This window comes from Hypanus sabinus, chromosome 14, assembly GCF_030144855.1.
Source record: "Hypanus sabinus isolate sHypSab1 chromosome 14, sHypSab1.hap1, whole genome shotgun sequence".
Lineage (NCBI taxonomy): Eukaryota > Metazoa > Chordata > Chondrichthyes > Myliobatiformes > Dasyatidae > Hypanus > Hypanus sabinus.
In genome coordinates, this window is record NC_082719.1 from 100,186,162 (window position 1) to 100,206,387 (window position 20,226).

Consider the following 20,226-nt stretch of genomic DNA (forward strand, 5'->3'; position numbering starts at 1 on the left):
GCCTTGTATTCTGTTCACAGTCCAAGAAAAGTACAGCACAGAAGCAGGCCCTTTGGCTCATCGAATCCATGCTATCCCATTTAAACTGCCTTGGCCCTTCATACCCCAACCATCCATGTAGCTTTCCAAACTTCTTCTAAACATTGAAATCGAGCTCTCATGCACTACTTGTGCCAGCAGCTTGTTCCACACTCTCACCACCCTCTGGGTGAAGGTGATTCCCCTCATGTTCACCTGAAACATTTCACCTTTCACCTTTAACCCTCGAGCCCTGATTGTAGTCTCACCCAACCACAGTGGAAAGGTTCAGACAGATCAATTCATCATAATGGTGCATTGTGGAATTACGAGGACAAACAATAGCAGAATAAATCATAAAAGCTACTGAGAGCGTGCAGTACAAGATCACAATGAGGTGGATTGTGAGGTCGAGAGTACACTTTAATGTACTAGGGGACTATTCAATAGTCTCAAAATTTTAGAGCTTCAACTAAATGTAATTGATTACATCTAATCTGAGGAGGAAAATGGGCTGGCATGGTAGCATAGTGGTTAGCACAAGACCATACAGTTCCAGCCACCAGGGTTCAATTCCCGCTGCTGCCTGTAAGGGGTTTGCACATTATGCCCATGACCACGAGGGTTTCCTCACACTGTCCAAAGACATACCAGTTGATAGGTTAGACCACAAACAAGAGAAAATCTGAGTAACACACACAAAATGCTGGAGGAACTCAGCAGGCCAGGCAGCACCTATGGAAAAGAGCACTGTCGACACTTTGGGCTGAGACCCTCCATCAGGGCTGGGGAGAAAAAAGACGAGGAGTCAGAAGGTGGGGAGGAAGAAACACAAGGTGGTAGGTGAAACCTGGAGAGGGGGTGAGGGGTGACGTAAAGAGCTGGGAAACTGATTGGTGAAAGAGATACAGGGCTGGAAGAGGGGTAATCTGATAAGAGAGGACAGAAGGCCATGGGAAAAAGGAAGGGGAGGAGCACCGGAGGGAGGTGATGGGCAAGTGAGAGAGGAAAAAGGGGATGGGGAATGGTGAATGGGGGAGGGGGCGATTACCAGATGATCAAGAAATCAATGTTCATGCCATCAGGCTGGAGGCAACCCAGATGGAATATAAAGTGTTGCTCCTCCAATCAGAGTATGGCCTCGTTGTGGCGGTAGAGGAGTGACATGTAAGAATGGGAATGGGAAGTGGAATTAAAATGGGAGGCCACTCTGGGATCCCATTTTTTCTGGCAAATAGAAAGTAGGTGTTCGACAAAGTGGTCATCCAATCTACATTGGCTCTCACCGATATACAGGAGGTTACACTGGAAGCACCGGATACAGTATACTACCCCAAAAGACGCACAGGTGAAGCGTTGCCTTACCTGGAAGGACTGTTGGGGCCCTTGAATGATAGTGAGGGAGGAGGTGTAGGGGCAGATGTAGCACTTGTTCCGCATGCAAGGGTAAGTGCCAAGGGGGAGATCAGTGGGGAGAGATGAATTGACAAGGGAGTCGCACAGGGAGTGATCCCTGTGGAAGGAAGGGGGAATGGAGAAGATGTTCTTGATGGGAGGATTCCGTTGGAGATGGTGGAAGATAAGGAGAATTATGTAGTGGATACAGAGGCTGGTGGAGTGGTTGGTGAGGACAACAGGTACCCTATTCCTGGTGGGCTGGCAGGAGGATATGGTGACAGCAGACATGCACGAAATGGAAGAAATGCGGTTAAGGGCACTGCTGATGGTGGAGGAAGGGAAGCCCCTTTTTCTGCAGAAGGACATCTCCATAGTTCCAGTTGGTAGGTTAACTGGTCATTGTAAATTGTCCTGTGATTAGGCTAGTATTAAATTGGGGATTACTGGGTGGTGTGGGGCAGAGGGGTCTAGTTTCATTAGCACTCAGTCAGCTGATCTCAGCCACAGAGACAGCAGGGCACTGACATCCTCTGTCTGAGGGTAAAGGGTGTAATCGTCCCCACTGTAGTACAGAATGATTAATGCTTCAGATTATGGTCTCGATCAAGTGACAATCTGCAACAGCAAACAAAAACGATGATAGATGTAAAACAGATTTGCAATCAACTGTTTTATGCTGCAGCTTCTGTCACGATCTGCTTCTCAATGGAAGTATTGAATGAGTTCAAGACCACTATAATCCTACCACCACTGCAGATGAAAGGACTCAGATCAACACGTTAACTATGTAACTCCAGGGAATCAGAATCAGAATCTGGTTTATGTCACTGGTATATGTTGTGAAATATGTTGTTTTGGGGCAGCAGTGCAGTGCAGTGCAATACACAATTTTAAAAAACTATAAATTACAAAAAGGTATCTGCATAATTTAATTAAATAAGGAGTGCAGGAACAAAAGTGAGGTAGTGTTTGTGGGTTCAATGTCCATTTACAAATCTGATAGCTCAGTGGAAGAAGCTGTTCTGGAAATACTGAATGCCTATTCAGGTTCCGGTATCTTCTCCTTGATGGTAGTGATGAGATGAGGGTATGTCCTGGTGATGGGGGTCCCCCAAAGAAGATTTGATTAGTTTTATTTGTCGTATGTACATTGAAACAAAAGGGAAATTCATCATTTGTGATAAATCGAATCAGTGAGGATTGTGTTGGGCAGCACAAATTTAACCCAATTTCCCTCGGGCTCAATAAAGTATGTCTGTCTGGCTGCAAGAGTCACCAGACTTCCCTGCCCACAACTCCCTCACCTGAACCTGTACAACGTTGGAACGTGGGAGGAAAACTGAGCACCTGGAGGAGACTGACAAGGTCACTGGCAGAGCAAACTAACCTTTTACAGGCAGCAGTAGGAACTGAACCCCCAATCTTACAGTTGATGCTATAAAGTGTTGTGACAACCTCTATGCTACCATGCCACCCCATAGATGCTGCTGAGTTCCTCCAGCACTCTGTGTATGTTACCTGCAGCACACGGTCATATGAGCAGCTGGTGCATATCACAAGTCCTGGTTTTACGACCACTGATGCCAGGAAGACAATCTCTGAAGAGTATTGATAGTGGCTGGGGTCACCTATCTTGTAATACACTGCCCAGAATTTTCCTGTAGAAAAATTTGCCAAGTATAATCATGGTCATAAACCACGTTCGGCACATCATACAACACAGCTCATAATGATGATGACCTGCAGTTGCTTATTACCTAATCTCACTTGGAGTGTGGCTGACAGAACAGACTTGATGGCCCAAATGAGTCTTGTTGACTCACAAAACAAAGACAGTCAGAGGAGTGAATTAATTAAAAACAGAGAAGTCAAAAAAAAACAGATGGAAGCAGAAATAGATCCTTCATATCACAATTAGCCTGAACTGGACTGAAAGTTCCGATCACAAACAAGAGAAAAGTGCAGATGCTGGAAATCCAAAGCAACACACACACAAAATGCTGGAGGAACTCAGCAGGCCAGGCAGCATCTATAGGACAGACCGTAGTTGATGTTTCAGGCCGAGACCTTTCATCAGGACTGGGAAAAAAAGATGAGAGTTAGTGGGGAGAGGGGAGGAAGAAACACAAGGAGGGTGAGGAGGGGTGATGTAAAGTTGATTAGTGAAAGAGATACAGGGCTGGAGAAGGGGGAATCTGAAAGGAGAGGACAGAATACCATGGAAGAAAGAAAAAGGGGATGATTATATTCTGGCAGGCTAGAGGCTACCCAGACAGAATATAAGGTGCAGCTTCTCCATCCTGAGTGTAGCCTCATCGTAGCAATAGAGGAGGCCATGGACTGACATGTTGGAATGGGAATTGTAAGTGGAATTAAAATGGGTGGCCACTGGGAGAGCACGTGTTTTTGGCAGGAGCATAGGTGCTCAGTGAAGCAGTTTCCCATTCTGTGTCGGGTCTCACCGATTTACAGGAGGCCACATTGGGAGCACTGGATACAGTATATGATCCCAACAGACTCACAGGTGAAGTGTCGCCTCACAGGAAGGACTGTTTGAGGCCCTGAAAGGTAGTGAGGGAGGAGGTGTAGGGGCGGCTGTTCCACTTGCAAGGATAAGTGCCAGGAGGGAGATCAGTGGGGAGGGACGAATGGACAAGGGAATCATGTAGGGAGCGATCCCTGTGGATTATGTGTTGGATGTGGAGGCTGGTGGGGTGGTAGGTGAGGACAAGGGGAACCCTGCCCCTGGTGGGGTTGTGGGAGGATGGGGTGAGGGCAGATGTGTGTGAAATGGAAGAGATGTGGTTGAGGGCAGTGTTGATGGCTGTGGAAGGAAAGCCCCTTTCTATGAAGGAGGAGGACAGCTCTTTAGTCCTGGAATGAAAAGACTCATCCTGAGAGCAGATGCATTGAAGACAAGAGGAATTGAGAGCAGGGGATGGTGTCTTTTATTGGGTTTATAATAGATATCAGTGGATAAGCTATCTGGGGCAGAGGGGGAGAGGGAGGGAGAGGGAGAGAGGGAGGGGGAGAGAGAGAGAGAGAGAGAGAATTTGAGGGCATGGTGGAAGTTGGAGGCAAAGTGAAAAATTCAACAAGCTCCACGTGAGTGCAGGAAGCAGCACAATGCAGTCATCGATCTAGCGTGGGTAAAGTTGGGGAGTGACTCCAGCGTAGGCTTCAAACAGAGACTGTTCCACATAGCTGACAAACAACCAGGCATAGCTGGGACCTTTTGGTTGAAGGAAATGGGAGAAGCCGAAGCAGAAATTACTATGAATGAGAACTAGTTCCACAAGACGGAGGAGAGTGGTGGTGGAGGGGAACTGGTTGGCTCTGGCATCCAGAAAGAAATGGAGAGTTTGGAGGCCTTCCTGGTGGGGGCAAGTAGGTGTATAGGGACTGGATATCCATCATCAAAATAAGGTGATCGGGGCCAGGAACTTGGAATCATTGAAAAGATCAAGAGCATGTGAAGTGTTAAGGATGTAGGTAGGAAGGGACTGGACCAGGGGGTATAAAACTGAGTCGGGGTATGCAAATACATGTTCAGTGGGGCAGGACTAACCAGAAAGAATGGGTTTGTGGTTCTTGGGTAGGTGTAGAAACAGGAGGTGCAGGGTAAGAGAACTATGAGTTTGGTGGCAGTGGATAGGAAATCCCCAGAGTTAACAGAGTTGGTGATGTAGGAGACATTGGCCTGGTGCTTCTTCGTGGGGTTCAAGTCAAGTCAAGTCACTTTTATTGTCATTGCGACCATAACTGCTGGTACAGTACATAGTAAAAATGAGACAATGTTTTTCAGGACCATGATGTTACATGACACAGTACAAAAACTACACTGAACTACGTGAAAGCAACACAGAAAAAAAACTACACTAGACTACAGACCTACCCAGGACTACATAAAGTGCACAAAACAGTGCAGGCATTACAATAAATAATAAACAAGACAATAGGCACAGTAGATGGCAGTAAGTTGGTGTCAGTCCAGTCTCCGAGTATTGAGGAGTCTGATGGCTTGGGGGAAGAAACTGTTACATAGTCTGGTCGTGAGAGCCCGAATGCTTCGGTCCCTTTTCCTAGATGGCAGGAGGGAGAAGAGTTTGTATGAGGGGTGCATGGGGTCCTTCATAATGCTGTTTGCCTTGCGGATGCAGTGGGTCATGTAATGGCGGGAAGAGAGACCCCGATGATCTTCTCAGCTGACCTCACTATCCACTGCAGGGTCTTGTGATCCGAGATGGTGCAATTTCAGAACCAGGCAGTGATGCAGCTGCTCAGGATGCTCTCAGTACAACCCCTGTAGAATGTGATGAGGATAGGGGGTGGGAGATGGACTTTCCTCAGCCTTTGCAGAAAGTAGAGACGCTTCTGGGCTTTCTTTGCTATGGAGCTGGTGTTGAGGGACCAGGTGAGATTCTCCACCAGGTGAACACCAAGAAATTTGGTGCTCTTACTGATCTCTTCTGAGGAGCCGTTGTTGTTCAGCGGGGAGTGGTCGCTCCGTGCCCTCCTGAAGTCAACAACCATCTCTTTTGTTTTGTTCACATTCAGAGACAGGTTGTTGGCTCTGCACAAGTCTGTGGGCCGCTGTACCTCCTCTCTGTAAGCTGACTCGTCGTTCTTGCTGATGAGACCCACCACGGTCGTGCCATCGGCGAACTTGATGATGTGGTTCGAGCTGTGTGTTGCAGCACAGTCATGGGTCAGCAGAATGAACAGCAGTGGACTGAGCACGCAACCCTGGGGAGCCCCCGTGCTCAGTGTGATGGTGTAGGAGATGGTGCTCCCGATCTGGACTGACTGAGGTCTCCCAGTCAGGAAGTTTAGTATCCAGTTACAGAGGGAGGTGTTCAGGCCCAGTAGGCTCAGCTTTCCAATCAGTTTCTGAGGGATGATTGTGTTGAATGCTGAACTGAAGTCTATGTACAGCATTCATACATACGTGTCTTTTTTGTCCAGATGAGTTAGGGCCAGATGGCAATGGTGTCGTCTGTTGAGCAGTTGGGACGGTACGCGAGCTGCAGGGGGTCCAGTGAGGGGGGCAGCAGGGTCTTGATATGCCTCATGACGAGCCTCTCGAAACACTTCATAATAATGGATGTGAGTGCAACAGGACGGTAGTCATTTAGGCAGGACACTGAAGACTTCTTTGGCACTGGAATGATGGTGGTGGCCTTGAAGCACGTTGGAATGGTGGCGTTGCTCAGGGAGATGTTGGAGATGTCAGTGAGAACATCTGCTAGTTGGTCTGCACATCCTCTAAGCACTCTGCCAGGAATATTGTCTGGTCCAGCAGTCTTCTGTGGATTGACCCTGCACAGGGTTCTTCTCACATCAGCCACGGTGAGACACAGCACCTGGTCATTTGGAGGGGTGGACTTCCTCGCCGCCACGTCATTTTCTGCCTCAAAATGAGCGTAGAAGTTATTCAGCATATCTGGGAGGGAGGCATCACCCACACAGTCAGGTGATGTTGTCCTATAGTTTGAGGGGCAAGTAAGAAGTGTCTGACAGTTGTCACCAGGCAAGTGGAGGTCAGTCTGCCAGACTATAACAGAATCAACCCCCCTTATCTGTGGGTTTGATGGTGACGTTAGGATTAGTGCAGAGAGAGTGGAGAGCAGTGCTTTCAGAAGGAGTGATATTTGAATTGGAGAAATGAGAGTTAAGTCGAGACGGTTTATGTCCCTTCGACAGTTAGCAATGAGAAAAGATCCAGAGCAGGCAGAAGGCCAGAGTGGGGTGTCCAGGAAGAGGAGGCGGGTTGAAGACAGGAGAAGAAGTCATCAGGGTGAGGTGGAGAGTCCTTGTCAAAGACTTAGGCTCAGAGACGGCGGTGGCGAAAGAAGAACTCAATGTCATGGTGGGCACAGAACTCACTGAGGTGTGGGGGTAAGGGGACAAAGGTGATGCCCTTATGGAGGACAAAACGTTCTGCCTCAGAGAGGGGTTGGTGAAGACCCAGTATGAATGAGGGCTGGGATCGGGAAGGAAGTTGGTAGCGTCAGAGGAGAGGAGAGGGTTGGGTTGTTCAGGGAAGGGGGTGAGAGGAAGATGGAGACTCTGAGAACCCAAGAGCTGGCAGTCAGACCTGAGAGTCACAGGATTGTGGAGTGGTGGTGGGGGAGGAGGTTCTCCATCTGGGTAGCCTCCAGCCTGATGGCATGAACATCGTTTTCTCAAGCTTCTGGTCATGCTCCCCCCTCCCCCCACTTCACCATTCCCATCGCTCACTTTATCACCTCTCTCTGATGCTCCTCCCCGTTCTCTTACTTCCATAGCCTTCTATCCTCTTCTATTAGATTCCCCTTTCTCCAGCCCAGTAGCTCTTTCACCAATTTACTTCCCAGCTCTTTACTTAATACCTCAGCCCCCATTCCCAGTTTCACCTATCATCTAGCAGTTCTTCCTCCCCTACCCCCACTTTTTTTACTCTGACACCTCATCTTTTATCCCCCAGTCTTGATGAAGGGTCGTAGCCCAAAACATTTTAACCATACTCTTTTCCATAGTTGCTGTCTGGTCTGCTGAGTTCCTCCAGCACTTTGTGTGAAAGTTCTGATACCAGTTTTGAGATGATATTGACTCCAGGGATAAACAGATCAGCAAATCTGAGTTTTAGAAGATTTCTGTTCTACTCTACAATAAATTAGATGTCCAGATATTTCAACAAGACTTTCACCAAAGCTAATTTGAAATGACTAACTTATTGGCCAAGTGGAATTCTAAAGTTAACTCTCAACCCACCACAAAATATTTTAGAGTGATAGAAAGTACAGTACAGAAACAGGCCCCTTGTTCTGCCACACTCCTCAGTGCCCTACTGTTCACTGTGTAAGGCCTATCCCGATAGGTCCTACTGAAGAGCAACACCTCCCGTTTGATTGCATTAAATTCCATCTGCCATTTCTCAGCCCATTTTTCTAGCTGGTCCATATACTGCTACAAGCTCTGATCGTCTTCCTTGCTGTCCATTACACCCCCAATCTTCAAATGTCATCTGCAAATTTGTCTATCGCGTTAACCACGTTAATTTTGTAACTAAAAACAGAGTTATCAGTTTCTGATGTACAAAGCTGATCAATGCCTCCACCTATTAATACCATCCCTCCACTACTTTATAATTTCCTATCAGTTACCTCCGTGTCCACTTGACCCTCCCTACTGATCTCCTTCCCAGTACTTATCATTGCAAGCGGAACAAGTGCCACACCTGCTCTTACACCTCCTCTCTCACAACCATTCAAGGCCCCATACAGACCTTCCAGGTGAGGCGACAGTTCTCCTGCAAGTCTGTTGGGGTCATCTACTGCATCTGGTGCTCCAGGTGGGGCCTCCTGTACATTGGTGAGACCCAACATAGATTGAGAGACCACTTTGAGCACCCTCACTCCATCTGCCACAAAAAGCAGGATTTCCCAGAGACTAGTCATTTCAAATCTACTTCCAATTCCCATTCTAAGAAGATTGGTAGCCTCCAAACTAAAGGCATGAACATCGATTTCTTGAACTTCCTGTAATTGTCTCCTCTCCTTCCCCATTCCTGTTTCCCTCTCTCAACTTATCTGCCCATCACCTCTGTTAGGTGCTCCTCTCCCTTCCCCTTCTTCCATGCTCTTCTGTCCTCTCTTATCAGATTCCCCCTTTTTCAGCCCTGTATCTGTTTCACCAATCAACTTCCCAGCTCTTTCGTTCACCCCTCCCCCTTCCAGTTTCACCTCTCACCTGCCACCTTGTACTTCTTCCTCCCCTCCCCGCACCTTCTTCGTCTGACTCCTCGCCCTTCCTTTCCAGGCCTGAGGAAGGGTCTCATCGCAAAACGTCAACTGTTTACTCTTTTCGATAGATGCTGCCTAACCCGATTTCCTCCAGCATTTTGAGTGTGTTGCTCTGGATTTCCAGCATTTCAGTATATTTGGCCCATGGAATGTGCTTTCTCACCCAGCCTAGGCATTCTCCCCCCTCTCCCATCGGGCAGAAGATACAAAAGCCTGAAAGCACACACTGCCAGGCTCAAGGACAGCTTCTACCTCACTGTTATAAACAGCCATCATAATGGCTCCCCAGTTCAACAGGATGGACTCTTGGCCTCACAATCTACCTCATTATGATCTTGTACCTCATTGTCTACCTGCACCGCACTTTCTCTGCAGCTGTTAACACTTCATTCTGCATTGTGATTGTTTTACCTTGTTCTAGCTCCGGTACCTACCCATGTCCTGTTGAATAATTTCATCTGTATGGATAGCATACAAGATGAATTTTTCTCTGTATCTCAATGTGTGACAATAACGAACCAATATCAATAACAATTCTTGAATACCAGAGACAACTATTCACCCTGTAGAAAAGTGTCGCGAGCCCTGCGGATCTGTGCGGCTTGCTGGAGAGTGTCGGACCTCAAGGTTTCTCGAACACTTGTATTTACTAATTGTTGTCTTAACTAGAGTCCTTAAACCCTTGTGCTTTCTGTTTCATCTTGCCGAGTTAATTGTGACCGGCACGGGTTTTCCACACTCTCTATTTAAAGTGGATTCTTGTTTCGCACTCTTGGCATAGTTCTTGTATGTAGAGAAAGATTTGCCTCGTGGTCTCATTTGATCGTGCCTCTGATGCTCTGTTGGTATTCCCAAGTTTAACTTCTTGCTTCCATCACTACGTGGGAGTTGGCCATTCCTCTGCACCTGGGTCCAGTCTTTGTCACCCTGACAGAGTCTGCCGTTTCTCCACACCTGATTCAGCCCTCGTCATCGTGACAAAATCTGCCATATCTCCATGCCTGATTCAGGCTTTGCCAGTGTTCTCTGTGACGGAGTCTGCCGTTTCTCCACACCTAACTTCAGCCCTTGTCATTGTGACAAAATCTGCCATATCTCCATGCCTGATTCAGGCTTCACCAGTGTTCTCTGTGACGGAGTCTGCCGTTTCTCCACACCTAGCTTCAGCCCTTGTCATCGTGACAAAAGGCAGGTCCTTCAGACCAGTGAATGATGTGACTGATTTGGGTAGTAAGCCTTTTCAATGTTGTAATAAAGGCCCTTTGAAGAACAAATGCAAGTTGGTTCTCAGTAACGTCCTTTGCGAAAGTTGGGATGGGAGTGGTACTGTATACTATTCATATCCTGCCAAATTTTAGCCACCCAAGGAAAAGCCTACATTTGCACCCTGTCGTTCAGAAGAACCCCCAAGAGGACCACAATTTTGTCGAGGTTTGGTGGCTTGCATACCTCAATGACTAGAAGAACTATGTGGCTGCAGTCAGGGCTTAATGCTTTGGCTTTTGGTATTATCATCCATGCCAAGCAGGTCAAAGGGCAGAGACTAGATTAAAAGTGGTCCACAATTCTCCAGTTTTGGGGAGTTCAACTCCAGGCTAACAACCATGACTGGCAAAACAAAATTGTTTTGGAACCAGCAATGAAATACCCTTCAACATCTGAGTGTGACAGTATTCCTGAAACTCCACCTGGGACCTGTATGACTGACAGTACTGGAAACCAAGAGGAAGCTACTGACATGATGAAGGAAGCCCTGAGCACTGCCAGAGATTGAGGACCATCATTACTGCCCTAAAACGCCAGCAGTGAGTATTCAGAGTAACCTGGTGTATCAGATCAACCCCCGGCGCCCTCTGGTGTATGGCCTCCTCAGAGTGAGGCCTCGGTGAATTTAATTCATAGACTGACCCAGAGGACATGCACAGGCATACACAGTAGCATTGTGGTTAGCACAACACTTCATAGTGCAGGTGGCCTGGGTTCAACTCCCACCACCGTCCTCCTGTAAGGAGTTTGTACGTCCTTCCCTATGACCACATGGGTTTCCTCAGGGTGCTCTAGTTTCCTCCTACAGTTCAAAGATGCGAGTTAATTGGTGATTGTAAATTGTCCTGTGACTGGGCTAGGATTAAATTAGGGGATTGAGGGTGGTGCAGCTCGAAGGGCTGGAAGGGTCTATTCTATGTACTGTATCTCAATAAAAAAGGGAATGTACAGGCAGGGCAGATGACCAGAGGTCCTGAGGTGACCCTCCTCATAGCCTCTCCAGCAAAGTAACCTTCCTGGGGTTGGAGAGATTTTTAAAAAATTTAGGGCTATGAGCTCAGGTTGTTCAATGACACATGTGACAATTTAACCTACTATCCTGTACATTTTTTGAATGTGGGAGAAAGCACATGCGGTCACTGGGAGAACATACAAATTGCGACAGGAATTGAATCAGTCGCTGGCTGCAAATGTTGCGCTAACCACTATGATACTTGCACTAGAATTAAAATCAAATCCCGAGATTAAACATTTATCCCCTCAGGTTTGGTGAGACCAGAACTAGAGGTCATAGGTTAAGGGTGAAAAGTAAAATATTTAACGGGAATCTGAAGGGGACCTTCTTCACTTGGAGGGTGGCACGAGTGTGGTGATTTGTAATTCTAAAACTTTGACTGACTTCTATACATGTGTGGTGGAGAGTATATTGCTGGTTGCATCACATCCTGGTATGGAAACAATAATGCCTTTGAATGGGAAGTCCTATATAGAAAAAAATAGTGGATATGGTCCAGTCTATCACAGGTAAAGCCCTTCCCACCACTGAGCTCATCTACATGAAGGTTTGTTGCAGTAAAGCAGCATTCATCTTCATGGACATCCACCACCCAGGCCATGCTCTCCTCTCGCTGCTGTCATCAGAAACAAAGTACATGAGCCACAGGACCCACAAAACCAGGTTCAGGAACAGTTACAATCACACTCTTCAATCAGAGGGGATAACTTCACTCAACTTCACTTGCCCCAACACTGAACTGTTCTTACAATCTATGAACTCACTTTCAAGAACTCTTCTTCTCACATTCTTAATATTTATTACTTATTTACTATTACTATTTCTTTCATTTTGTATTTGCACAATTTGTTATCTTTGCACACTGGCTGTCTACCCTGTTGGGTGCAGTCTTTCAAGGAATCTATTATGATTATTGGATTGATTGGGTAAGCCTACAAGAAAATGAGTTTCAGAGTTGGCGACATAAGGTTCTTTGGTAAAAAATTTACTCTGAACTTTTAAAGTGCATCAAATTTTTGTTTAGGGGAGGAGGCCAGAGAATAGGGTTGAGGGGATATTAAATCAGCCATGATGAAAAGGTGGAACATACTCGATGGGCCAAATGGCCTAATTCTGCTCCTGTGACTTAAGGTCATTTTAGTCCAAGCTGCCAGCGGAAGTGGTGGATGAGACCTCAACTGTAGCAGTTGAGATGGGCACATGGATGGGTGGGGTTTGGAGGGCTATGGTCCAAGTGCAAGCCCATGGGACTCGAAAAAAGACCAGGTCAGCATGGACTAGATGGGCTGAAGGGCCTGCTGCTGTGCTATGGTGCCCTTTTACTCTATGCTTCTACAAAGTTTGTATGTCATCAGCTCTCAGTATTTCTGTCAGACTTTGGGCAGGTGGTAATTATTCAAAAGAGCAGTTTAAAAATAAATCAAAATTTTAGAGGTTAAGTTACCCAGACAATTTTAACAGCCCATCATTCTGGCACCTGCCTAGCTGTTTGGATCAACTTGCTTACCGAGTCTTTATCAAGCTATCTGTCTGTGGGCTTGATGTACCAAGTTAATTGACATACTCAAAGTACAGTGAGGTCAAGGTATGGAAAACTTGCTTGAAACATAATCACAGGCATGTAGATGCAGACGACACATGGAACATTTTTTATTTATGTATTTATTGTAATACAGTACAGCGCAGAACAGGCATTTCGAGCCACAATGCCCAACAACCCCTGATTTAATCCTAGCCTAATCACAGGACAACTTACCTACTAACCAGTATGCCTTTGGTCTGTGGGAGGAAACTGGAGCATCAAGAGGAAATCCACGAGGTCGCAGGGAGAATGTACAAACTCCTTACAGGAGGCGGTGGGAATTGAACCTGGGTCACCTGTATAGTAAAGCATCGTGCTAACCACTATGCCATCATGCCATCCCAACTCAAGGTTGTTTACAGTATATATACATTTGGATAACAAATTCACTTTGAACTTCTGATGTCTTTTGAGATTCCCAACTCTTTCCTCCAGTTCGTCATTTTTTTTAATGGTTCTGGCTGTGAAAGTATGATAAACCAGGATAACAAGAAATCCACTGTGAAGCACTGAGGAAATGTTGATAACATGCAAAGTGTTACATCATGAAAGTTTGTTCTTTCTTGCGGTAGAGATGTTGCCATACTTCCTGCAAGTAAGTAGAGGTACAGGAGCCTGAAGACACACACAGCGTTTTAGGAACAGCTTCTTCCCGTCCACCATCAGGTTGCTGAACAGTCCGTGAACACAATCTCAATCTTTGTACTTTTTGTAATTATGTCTGAATTGTAAGCTTTAGTATGTTTATGTGTTGCACTGTACTGCTGCTGTGAAATAAATTCCATTACAGAATGTACGGGAGTGATAATAAACCTCATGCTGATTCACTAGGTCAGACTGAGCTTCCTGATCGTCCAACAACACGTCCGTTTCTCCATGCTCTTTTGTTCTCTCTCTGTAATAGTTCCAATTACACTCAAAGTCATAGAGCACTACAGCACAGAAATGTGCCTTTGGCCCATCTAGTCAGTACTAGCCCGGTTTTCTGTCTAGCCCCACCTACCTGGAGCTCCATAGTCCTCCATTCTCATGCCTGTGCCTATCCAATCTCCTCCTCAATGATACAACTGAACCCACATCTACCACTTCTGCAGGCAGCTTGTTCCACTGTTGCACCACTACTTGAATGAACAGGCTCCCACTCAGGTTCCACTCAAATACTTCATCTTTCAAGCTAAACCTACGACTTCTGGTTCTTGTCTCACCCAGCATAAAGATCACCTCACTATCACAAGATATTCTGCAGATGCTGAAAATCCAGAGCAACTCAACAGATCAGGCAGCATCTGTAGAAATGAATAAAAAGGCAATGTTTCGGACCAAGGCCCTCATTAAGGATTAGAAGGGAAGAGGCAGCGTAGGTGGAATGAGCTTGGTTGATGTATGGTGTCCGAGCCTTGCTGGCGCACAGGGGTGTGCTGAGACGCAGCTTGGTCTTTGTCAGCTGCCTGTTGTCCCACACTCTCTTGTTCAGTCTGACAATGGCAGCTGCAGCTTTGGCAAGCCTGCTGTTCACCTCTGCTTCGAGGGACAGGGTGCTGGCAATGGTCAACACAAGACAGGTGAAGGAGTCGACTATGTCGAGAGAGCAACCATCAATGGTGATGTTTGGAGGAAGATCCTGCATCTTGGGCCATGAAGTTTGTCTTCTTCAGACTGCTGGCTCCTCGCGGGCATGGGCGAAGCGGCTGGAGTTTGCATTCAGTGTGTGGCGGCAGTGCTGCATCATCTGCAAACGACATCTCACAGATGAGGGCTGTTCTAACTTTGGTCTCGAAGCACAAGCAAGCCATGTTGAACAACTTGCCATCAGCTCTTGCGCAAAGGGAGATGCGTTCCGTGTACGCTGCAAAATCACAGTGGAGGAGCGTGGAGAAGAAGATTCCAAAGAGGGTCAGTGCCAGGATGCAACCTTGTCTCACTCTGCTGCTCGCTGGAAAGGCATCAGAAGTTGCTCCACGGAAGCAGACAGTGTTGTGCACGTCCTGGTTCGGAAATTGCACCATCTCGGATCACAAGACGCTGCAGCGGATAGTGAGGTCAGCTGAGAAGATCATCAGGGTCTCTCATCCTGCCATTACGGACATTTACACTACACGCTGCATCCGCATAGTGAACAGCATTATGAAGGACCCCATGCACCCCTCATACAAACTCTTCTTCCTCCTGCCATCTGGGAAAAGGCACCGAAGCATTCGGGATCTCACGACCAGACTATGTAATAGTTTCTTCCCCCAAGCCATCAGACTCCTCAATACCCAGAGCCTGGACTGACACCTTACTGCCCTATTGTCCTGTTTATTATTTATTGTAATGCCTGCACTGTTTTGTGCACTTTATGCTGTCCTGGGTAGGTCTGTAGTCTAGTATAGTTTTTTTTTGTTTTTTTTCCGTAGTTCAGTCTAGTTTTTGTAATGTGTCATGTAACACCATGGTCCTGAAAAACGTTGTTTGTTTCATTTTTACTGTGTACTGTACCAGTAGTTATAGTCAAAAAGCCAATAAAAAGTGACTTGACGAGTTACATAAGGATGATACGAGTTGGGGCAGTCAATCTTTAGCAGGAATTTGAAGAGCCTGCTGCGGCCAAGGTTCAATGCCTTGCTCAGGTCAATGAAGACTGTGTAAGTGGCTTCTGCTGCTCTTGTCTCTTCCCCTGCAGCTGGTGCAGCAAGAAGATCATGTCCACTGTAGACCTGCCAGCTCTGTCCCCGCACTGCGACTCGGGTAGATGCTGGGTGCAAGGCTCTGAAGTCATGCCAACACGACGCAGGCAAATGCTTTCCCTACAATACGAAGAAGGGAGATGCTGTTACAACCACGACGGCTGCCCCTGTTCTGGTACAGTGTGACAATGTTGGCATCTCGCATGTCTTGGGGGACGTGGCCTTCCTCACAGCAAGAGGCTCGCGTAGATGATGCAGCAAGGCAGGCTTCCCGCTCTTCAAGAATTCAGGGGGAATTCCATCTTTGCCTGGGGCTTTCCCATAGTCGTTGGCTTTGCTCAGCTCCTCCGTCGATGGCAATGCATTCTTCCGTGACTAGCAAGCCAGGCAGTCCCCCCAGGACACACCTGTACTATACTGCTGCCACAAAGAACAAATGTCACGTCACATTACAGGGTGATAATAAACCTGATTCTCCTTCTGAGTCGCTCCACCATTTTCTGTCCCACCATTGTTTTGTTCCTTGGAAAATGAATCATACATTTTCCGACATGATACCCCATCTGCCAAGTTCTGATTGTGTCACTGTTTGGACACACATGACTGACATCTATCTGCCCTTTACTTCCTATGTTCTCTGCATCTTCAGTGAGTGGACTGTGATGTTTTCCTTCAGTGAGTAGATTGCCTTAAAAGCAGAAGTGACTTGGGGATGTACAAAAGGGTAAATATTTAAGCAGTTATCAAAGTCAAAATAAAGTTCAAAGTACATTGATCAAAGTATGTATGCTGTATACACTTTTGGGGTTCATCTCCTTACAGGCAGCCACAAAACAAAGAAACCCAGTAGAACTCATTAAAAAGACTGGTAAACACCCAATGTGCAGGAAAGAAATCGTGCAAACAATAGAAGTAAATGAATAACATTCAGAACTGAAGTTCACAAAAGTGAGTTCTCAGCCACGAAGCCAGTCATCACTGCAGCTGATTCAGGAGCCCATTAGTTGCAGTTCAGTGCAGAGACGAGTAAACCTCACGGAGCAGCATGTAAATATACTCTGCCCCACACCCCTCCCACAGTGCTCCACCCCAACCATTCCCAACATCCTTTGCTCCCACCAGATTTACAAACTCACTCTCCGCTCCATGTTGACAAACACAGTACTGTCCAAATTTGAGATTAATTTTCTTGCAAATATTTACAGAAAAATAAAATACAATAGAGTAATGAAAAATTCTACATAAACAAAGACAACAAACTGTGCAAATATAAATAAGTAATACTGAGAATTGGTTGTAGACTCATGAGTAGTCACTAAGTAATTGGATAACACACGCCTGCGCTATCAAGTGGCATTTTTAACAGGATTATTCAAACTAATTTTACAATGAGAAAATAACATGACATATTAACAAGACAAAAAGGTTCCAGTGCATTGGGGCCTGTAGTTGTATCTACAAATGCTACAGTACTGTATACAGCCACAAGTAACCCAAGCCTGAACATTGACAGCTCAACCAATCAGACAAGACCTTGAAACCTGGCGGACAAGCCAAGATATATGCTTTAGAAAGCATGGCTCAAACTGCATCTGAAAGATTGTGAGTAGTTTTGGGCACCATATCTAAGGAAGGATATGCTGGCATTGGCAGCGATCCAGAGGAGGTTCATGAGAATGATCCTGGATATGAAAGGAATAATATGAGGCATGTTTGATGGCCTCTGGGGCTGTACTCAGTAGAGTTTGGAAGAATGTCGGGGATCTTATTGAAACCTCTCGGGTATTGGAAGGGCTAGATAGAGTGGGTGGGATGTAGCCGTTTCCTATAATAGGTGAGTCTAGGACCAGAGGCCACAGCCTCAGAATCCGAGGAAGTTCCTTTAGAACAGGGATGAGGAGGAGTTTCTTTAACCAGAGGGTGGTGAATCTGTGGTATTAAATACCACAAGACAGCTGTGGCAGCCAAGTCATTGGGCATTCAAAGTTCAAGGTAAATCATTATCAAAGTATGTCCAGTATATGTCACCATATACTGCTAGAGATTCATCTTCTTGCAGGCATTCACAGTAGAGCAAAAAATACAATAGAATTGATGAACTTAAAGTGGAGATTGATAGATACTTGATTACTCAGGGTGTCAAAGGTAATGGGGTGAAGGCATGGAAATACAGTTTAGAGGGATGATAAATCAGCCATGATGAAATGCTGGAACAGACTCGATGGGTCGAATGGCCTAATTCTGCTCCTAGGCCTTATGGTCTTAGAATGTCATAAATGTGCTGGAATACAATCACAAAAACTGGTTTGGAAAAGGTCCTGTACTGAAGCCAGACTTATAATGTAAAATGTCATAAAATTTAGAAACCATTCATGAGATGCCCAGATCCAAAATACATAACCGTACTAGTTGTTCCTTTCTTGCACAAGGACCAAAAACGGCAAATCACCCATACCAACATGATTAAACACGCTTAAATCATGCTATCACCTCACCAGATTACCCTGTAGGATCACTAAAAATAAATTCTAAAGTGTGATTCAGGCATTGTAAGATTTTGTTTTTTTTTAAAAAATCAGCACGTTCCTTTTTTTTCAATTATTTCTATCAACTCATTCAGAACGGCACTGCCAGACTAACTCCAGGACGTCCCATCTTCTCTGCTTGGGCTTCCTGTATCTTTTAGAATTGATTTTAAAGTTCTCTTACTTGTTTTTAAAGCTCTTAATGTTGTGGGACCGGAGTACATCACCGAATCGTTTTCGTTTTATAATCCTGTTCTTGCTCTCAAATCTTCTTCCGGCGGTCTCTTAAATTTAAATATTTCCCCTCAAAAGATAATTGGCAGGTCGGCTTCTCTTTGAACTACGCACTAGACTGTAATTTAAAAGCTGAAACTATAAGAAATGCAGACTCCGTTGACACTTCTAAAGCCCAGCTCAAAATCCGTTTATTTACTCTTTTTAACTAACGTATTTTTTGTATTTTATTTTCGTGTTTATTTTTATTTCGACATTATGTTTGCACGTTTATCCTATTGTGAAGGACTTCGAACTATATCGCCTGTGCTCGATAAATAAGTTGTTGTTTATTATTTTCTGAATGCAAGGGTTGGAGCCAGTGTTCAGTGACAGTGCAAAGTAAATATCAAAGCCAAGTTCTTCCTGTCGCCTCTGCTTATTTGCTGTGGACTCGTCTAAAGCAGACGAAGTTCTCCCCTAACTAGTTACGTTTTGGCACACCTCCAGTCTGGCAGACAGCAAGCGTTCTGGGTTTGTTGAGACAGGAACTGCCTTGTAGTTTTTACTGGTACCTGTTAGCTCACTGCTGGCCACTGCAAGGGCCAAAAGGCTGGTTTTTCTGTCGTCAGCCGTGCAACACCACTCTCTTTCATCGTCTTCCTCCCGCAGACCCGAGCGTTGGCCAGCCGCGTCAGGCCCGCGTTCGCGTTGCTCCACAGACATTGCAAACCAGGAACCCTGGCGGCACCAGGAAACCGCACAGCAAATAGGTGGACAACCAAAATATTCCCCCAGCCACTCAATCTGTGACGCAGGTTACTGCCGTGAGGAATTTGTCAACGGCGTAAAACCCGAACCACAGTCCTCATTAGAAAACACACTTCTTCACATGTCACTAGCTTAATCGGTTCAGCACAGCGTCTTGGGCCGAAGAGTTTGGTCCCATGCTGTACTGTTCTCTGTACTTTTAATTCGGAATCAGTGTTACCATCGCGAAATTAGTTGTTCAGTGGCAACGGTACGGTGCAAGACATTAAAGGTTACAAGAATAAATAAAAATAGATAGATCAAAGTTCAAAGTAAATTTATTATCAAAGTATCAATGCCGTACAGAACCTTGAGATACATTTTCTTGCAGGAATCTACAAGAAAACAATAAAAATTGTGGGGGGGGGGGGACATAACAAAATACCTCCAAACTTCCAATGTTGAAAAGAGGAAAAACCTGTCCCAATAATAATAATAATAAGATAGACGGATAAACATACAGACAGAGCAAAGGAAGAAGTACAAGGTAATACTTGTGGAATAGTCACCATTTCATTGAGTTCCTCCTGTGTTTTGTGTGTTGTTTTACCTATTGCCTGTCAGTTTGTACTCCTCCCCAACCCATTCTTATTCTGGATTCTGTCCCACTCTCTTCCAGTCCTGATGAAGGGTCTTGGCCTGAACTGTTAACTGTTTATTCCCCTCCATAGATGCTGCCTGACCGGCTAAATTCCTCCAGCATTTTGTGTGTTCCTCTGGATTTCCAGCACCTGCAGAATCTCTTGCCCTTTTTGTTAGTGTAGTCCTGAGGAAGGGTCTCGGCCTGAAACGTCCACAGTTTATTCCTTCCCGTAGATGCTGCCTGAACTAGCGAGTTGTGTGTGTTATTCCGGATTTCCAGCATCTGCGGAAGGTGACTGGATGAGCCTGTGGGACAGGATGGATGTCAGAGGCAGTTTTTTTGTTACCCAGGGAGTGGTGGGTGTGC

General features: G+C 45.8%; 1 protein-coding gene across 2 annotated transcripts in view; it reads right to left on the bottom strand.

Annotated features, from left to right (window-relative positions):
* poli (polymerase (DNA directed) iota) overlaps positions 1–19,466 on the bottom strand; it is a 69,544-nt gene extending 50,078 nt beyond the window's left edge. Inside the window, exon 1 of one of the 2 annotated variants that reach the window (XM_059989716.1) lies at positions 19,043–19,267. In XM_059989716.1, the coding sequence (XP_059845699.1) occupies positions 19,043–19,193 (151 nt within the window). In that variant the 5' untranslated portion in view covers positions 19,194–19,267. Of the gene's footprint in view, positions 1–19,042 lie in introns of both variants that reach the window. The other variant, XM_059989717.1, reaches the window with a different exon arrangement.
* Between the last annotated feature and the right edge of the window lie 760 nt (positions 19,467–20,226).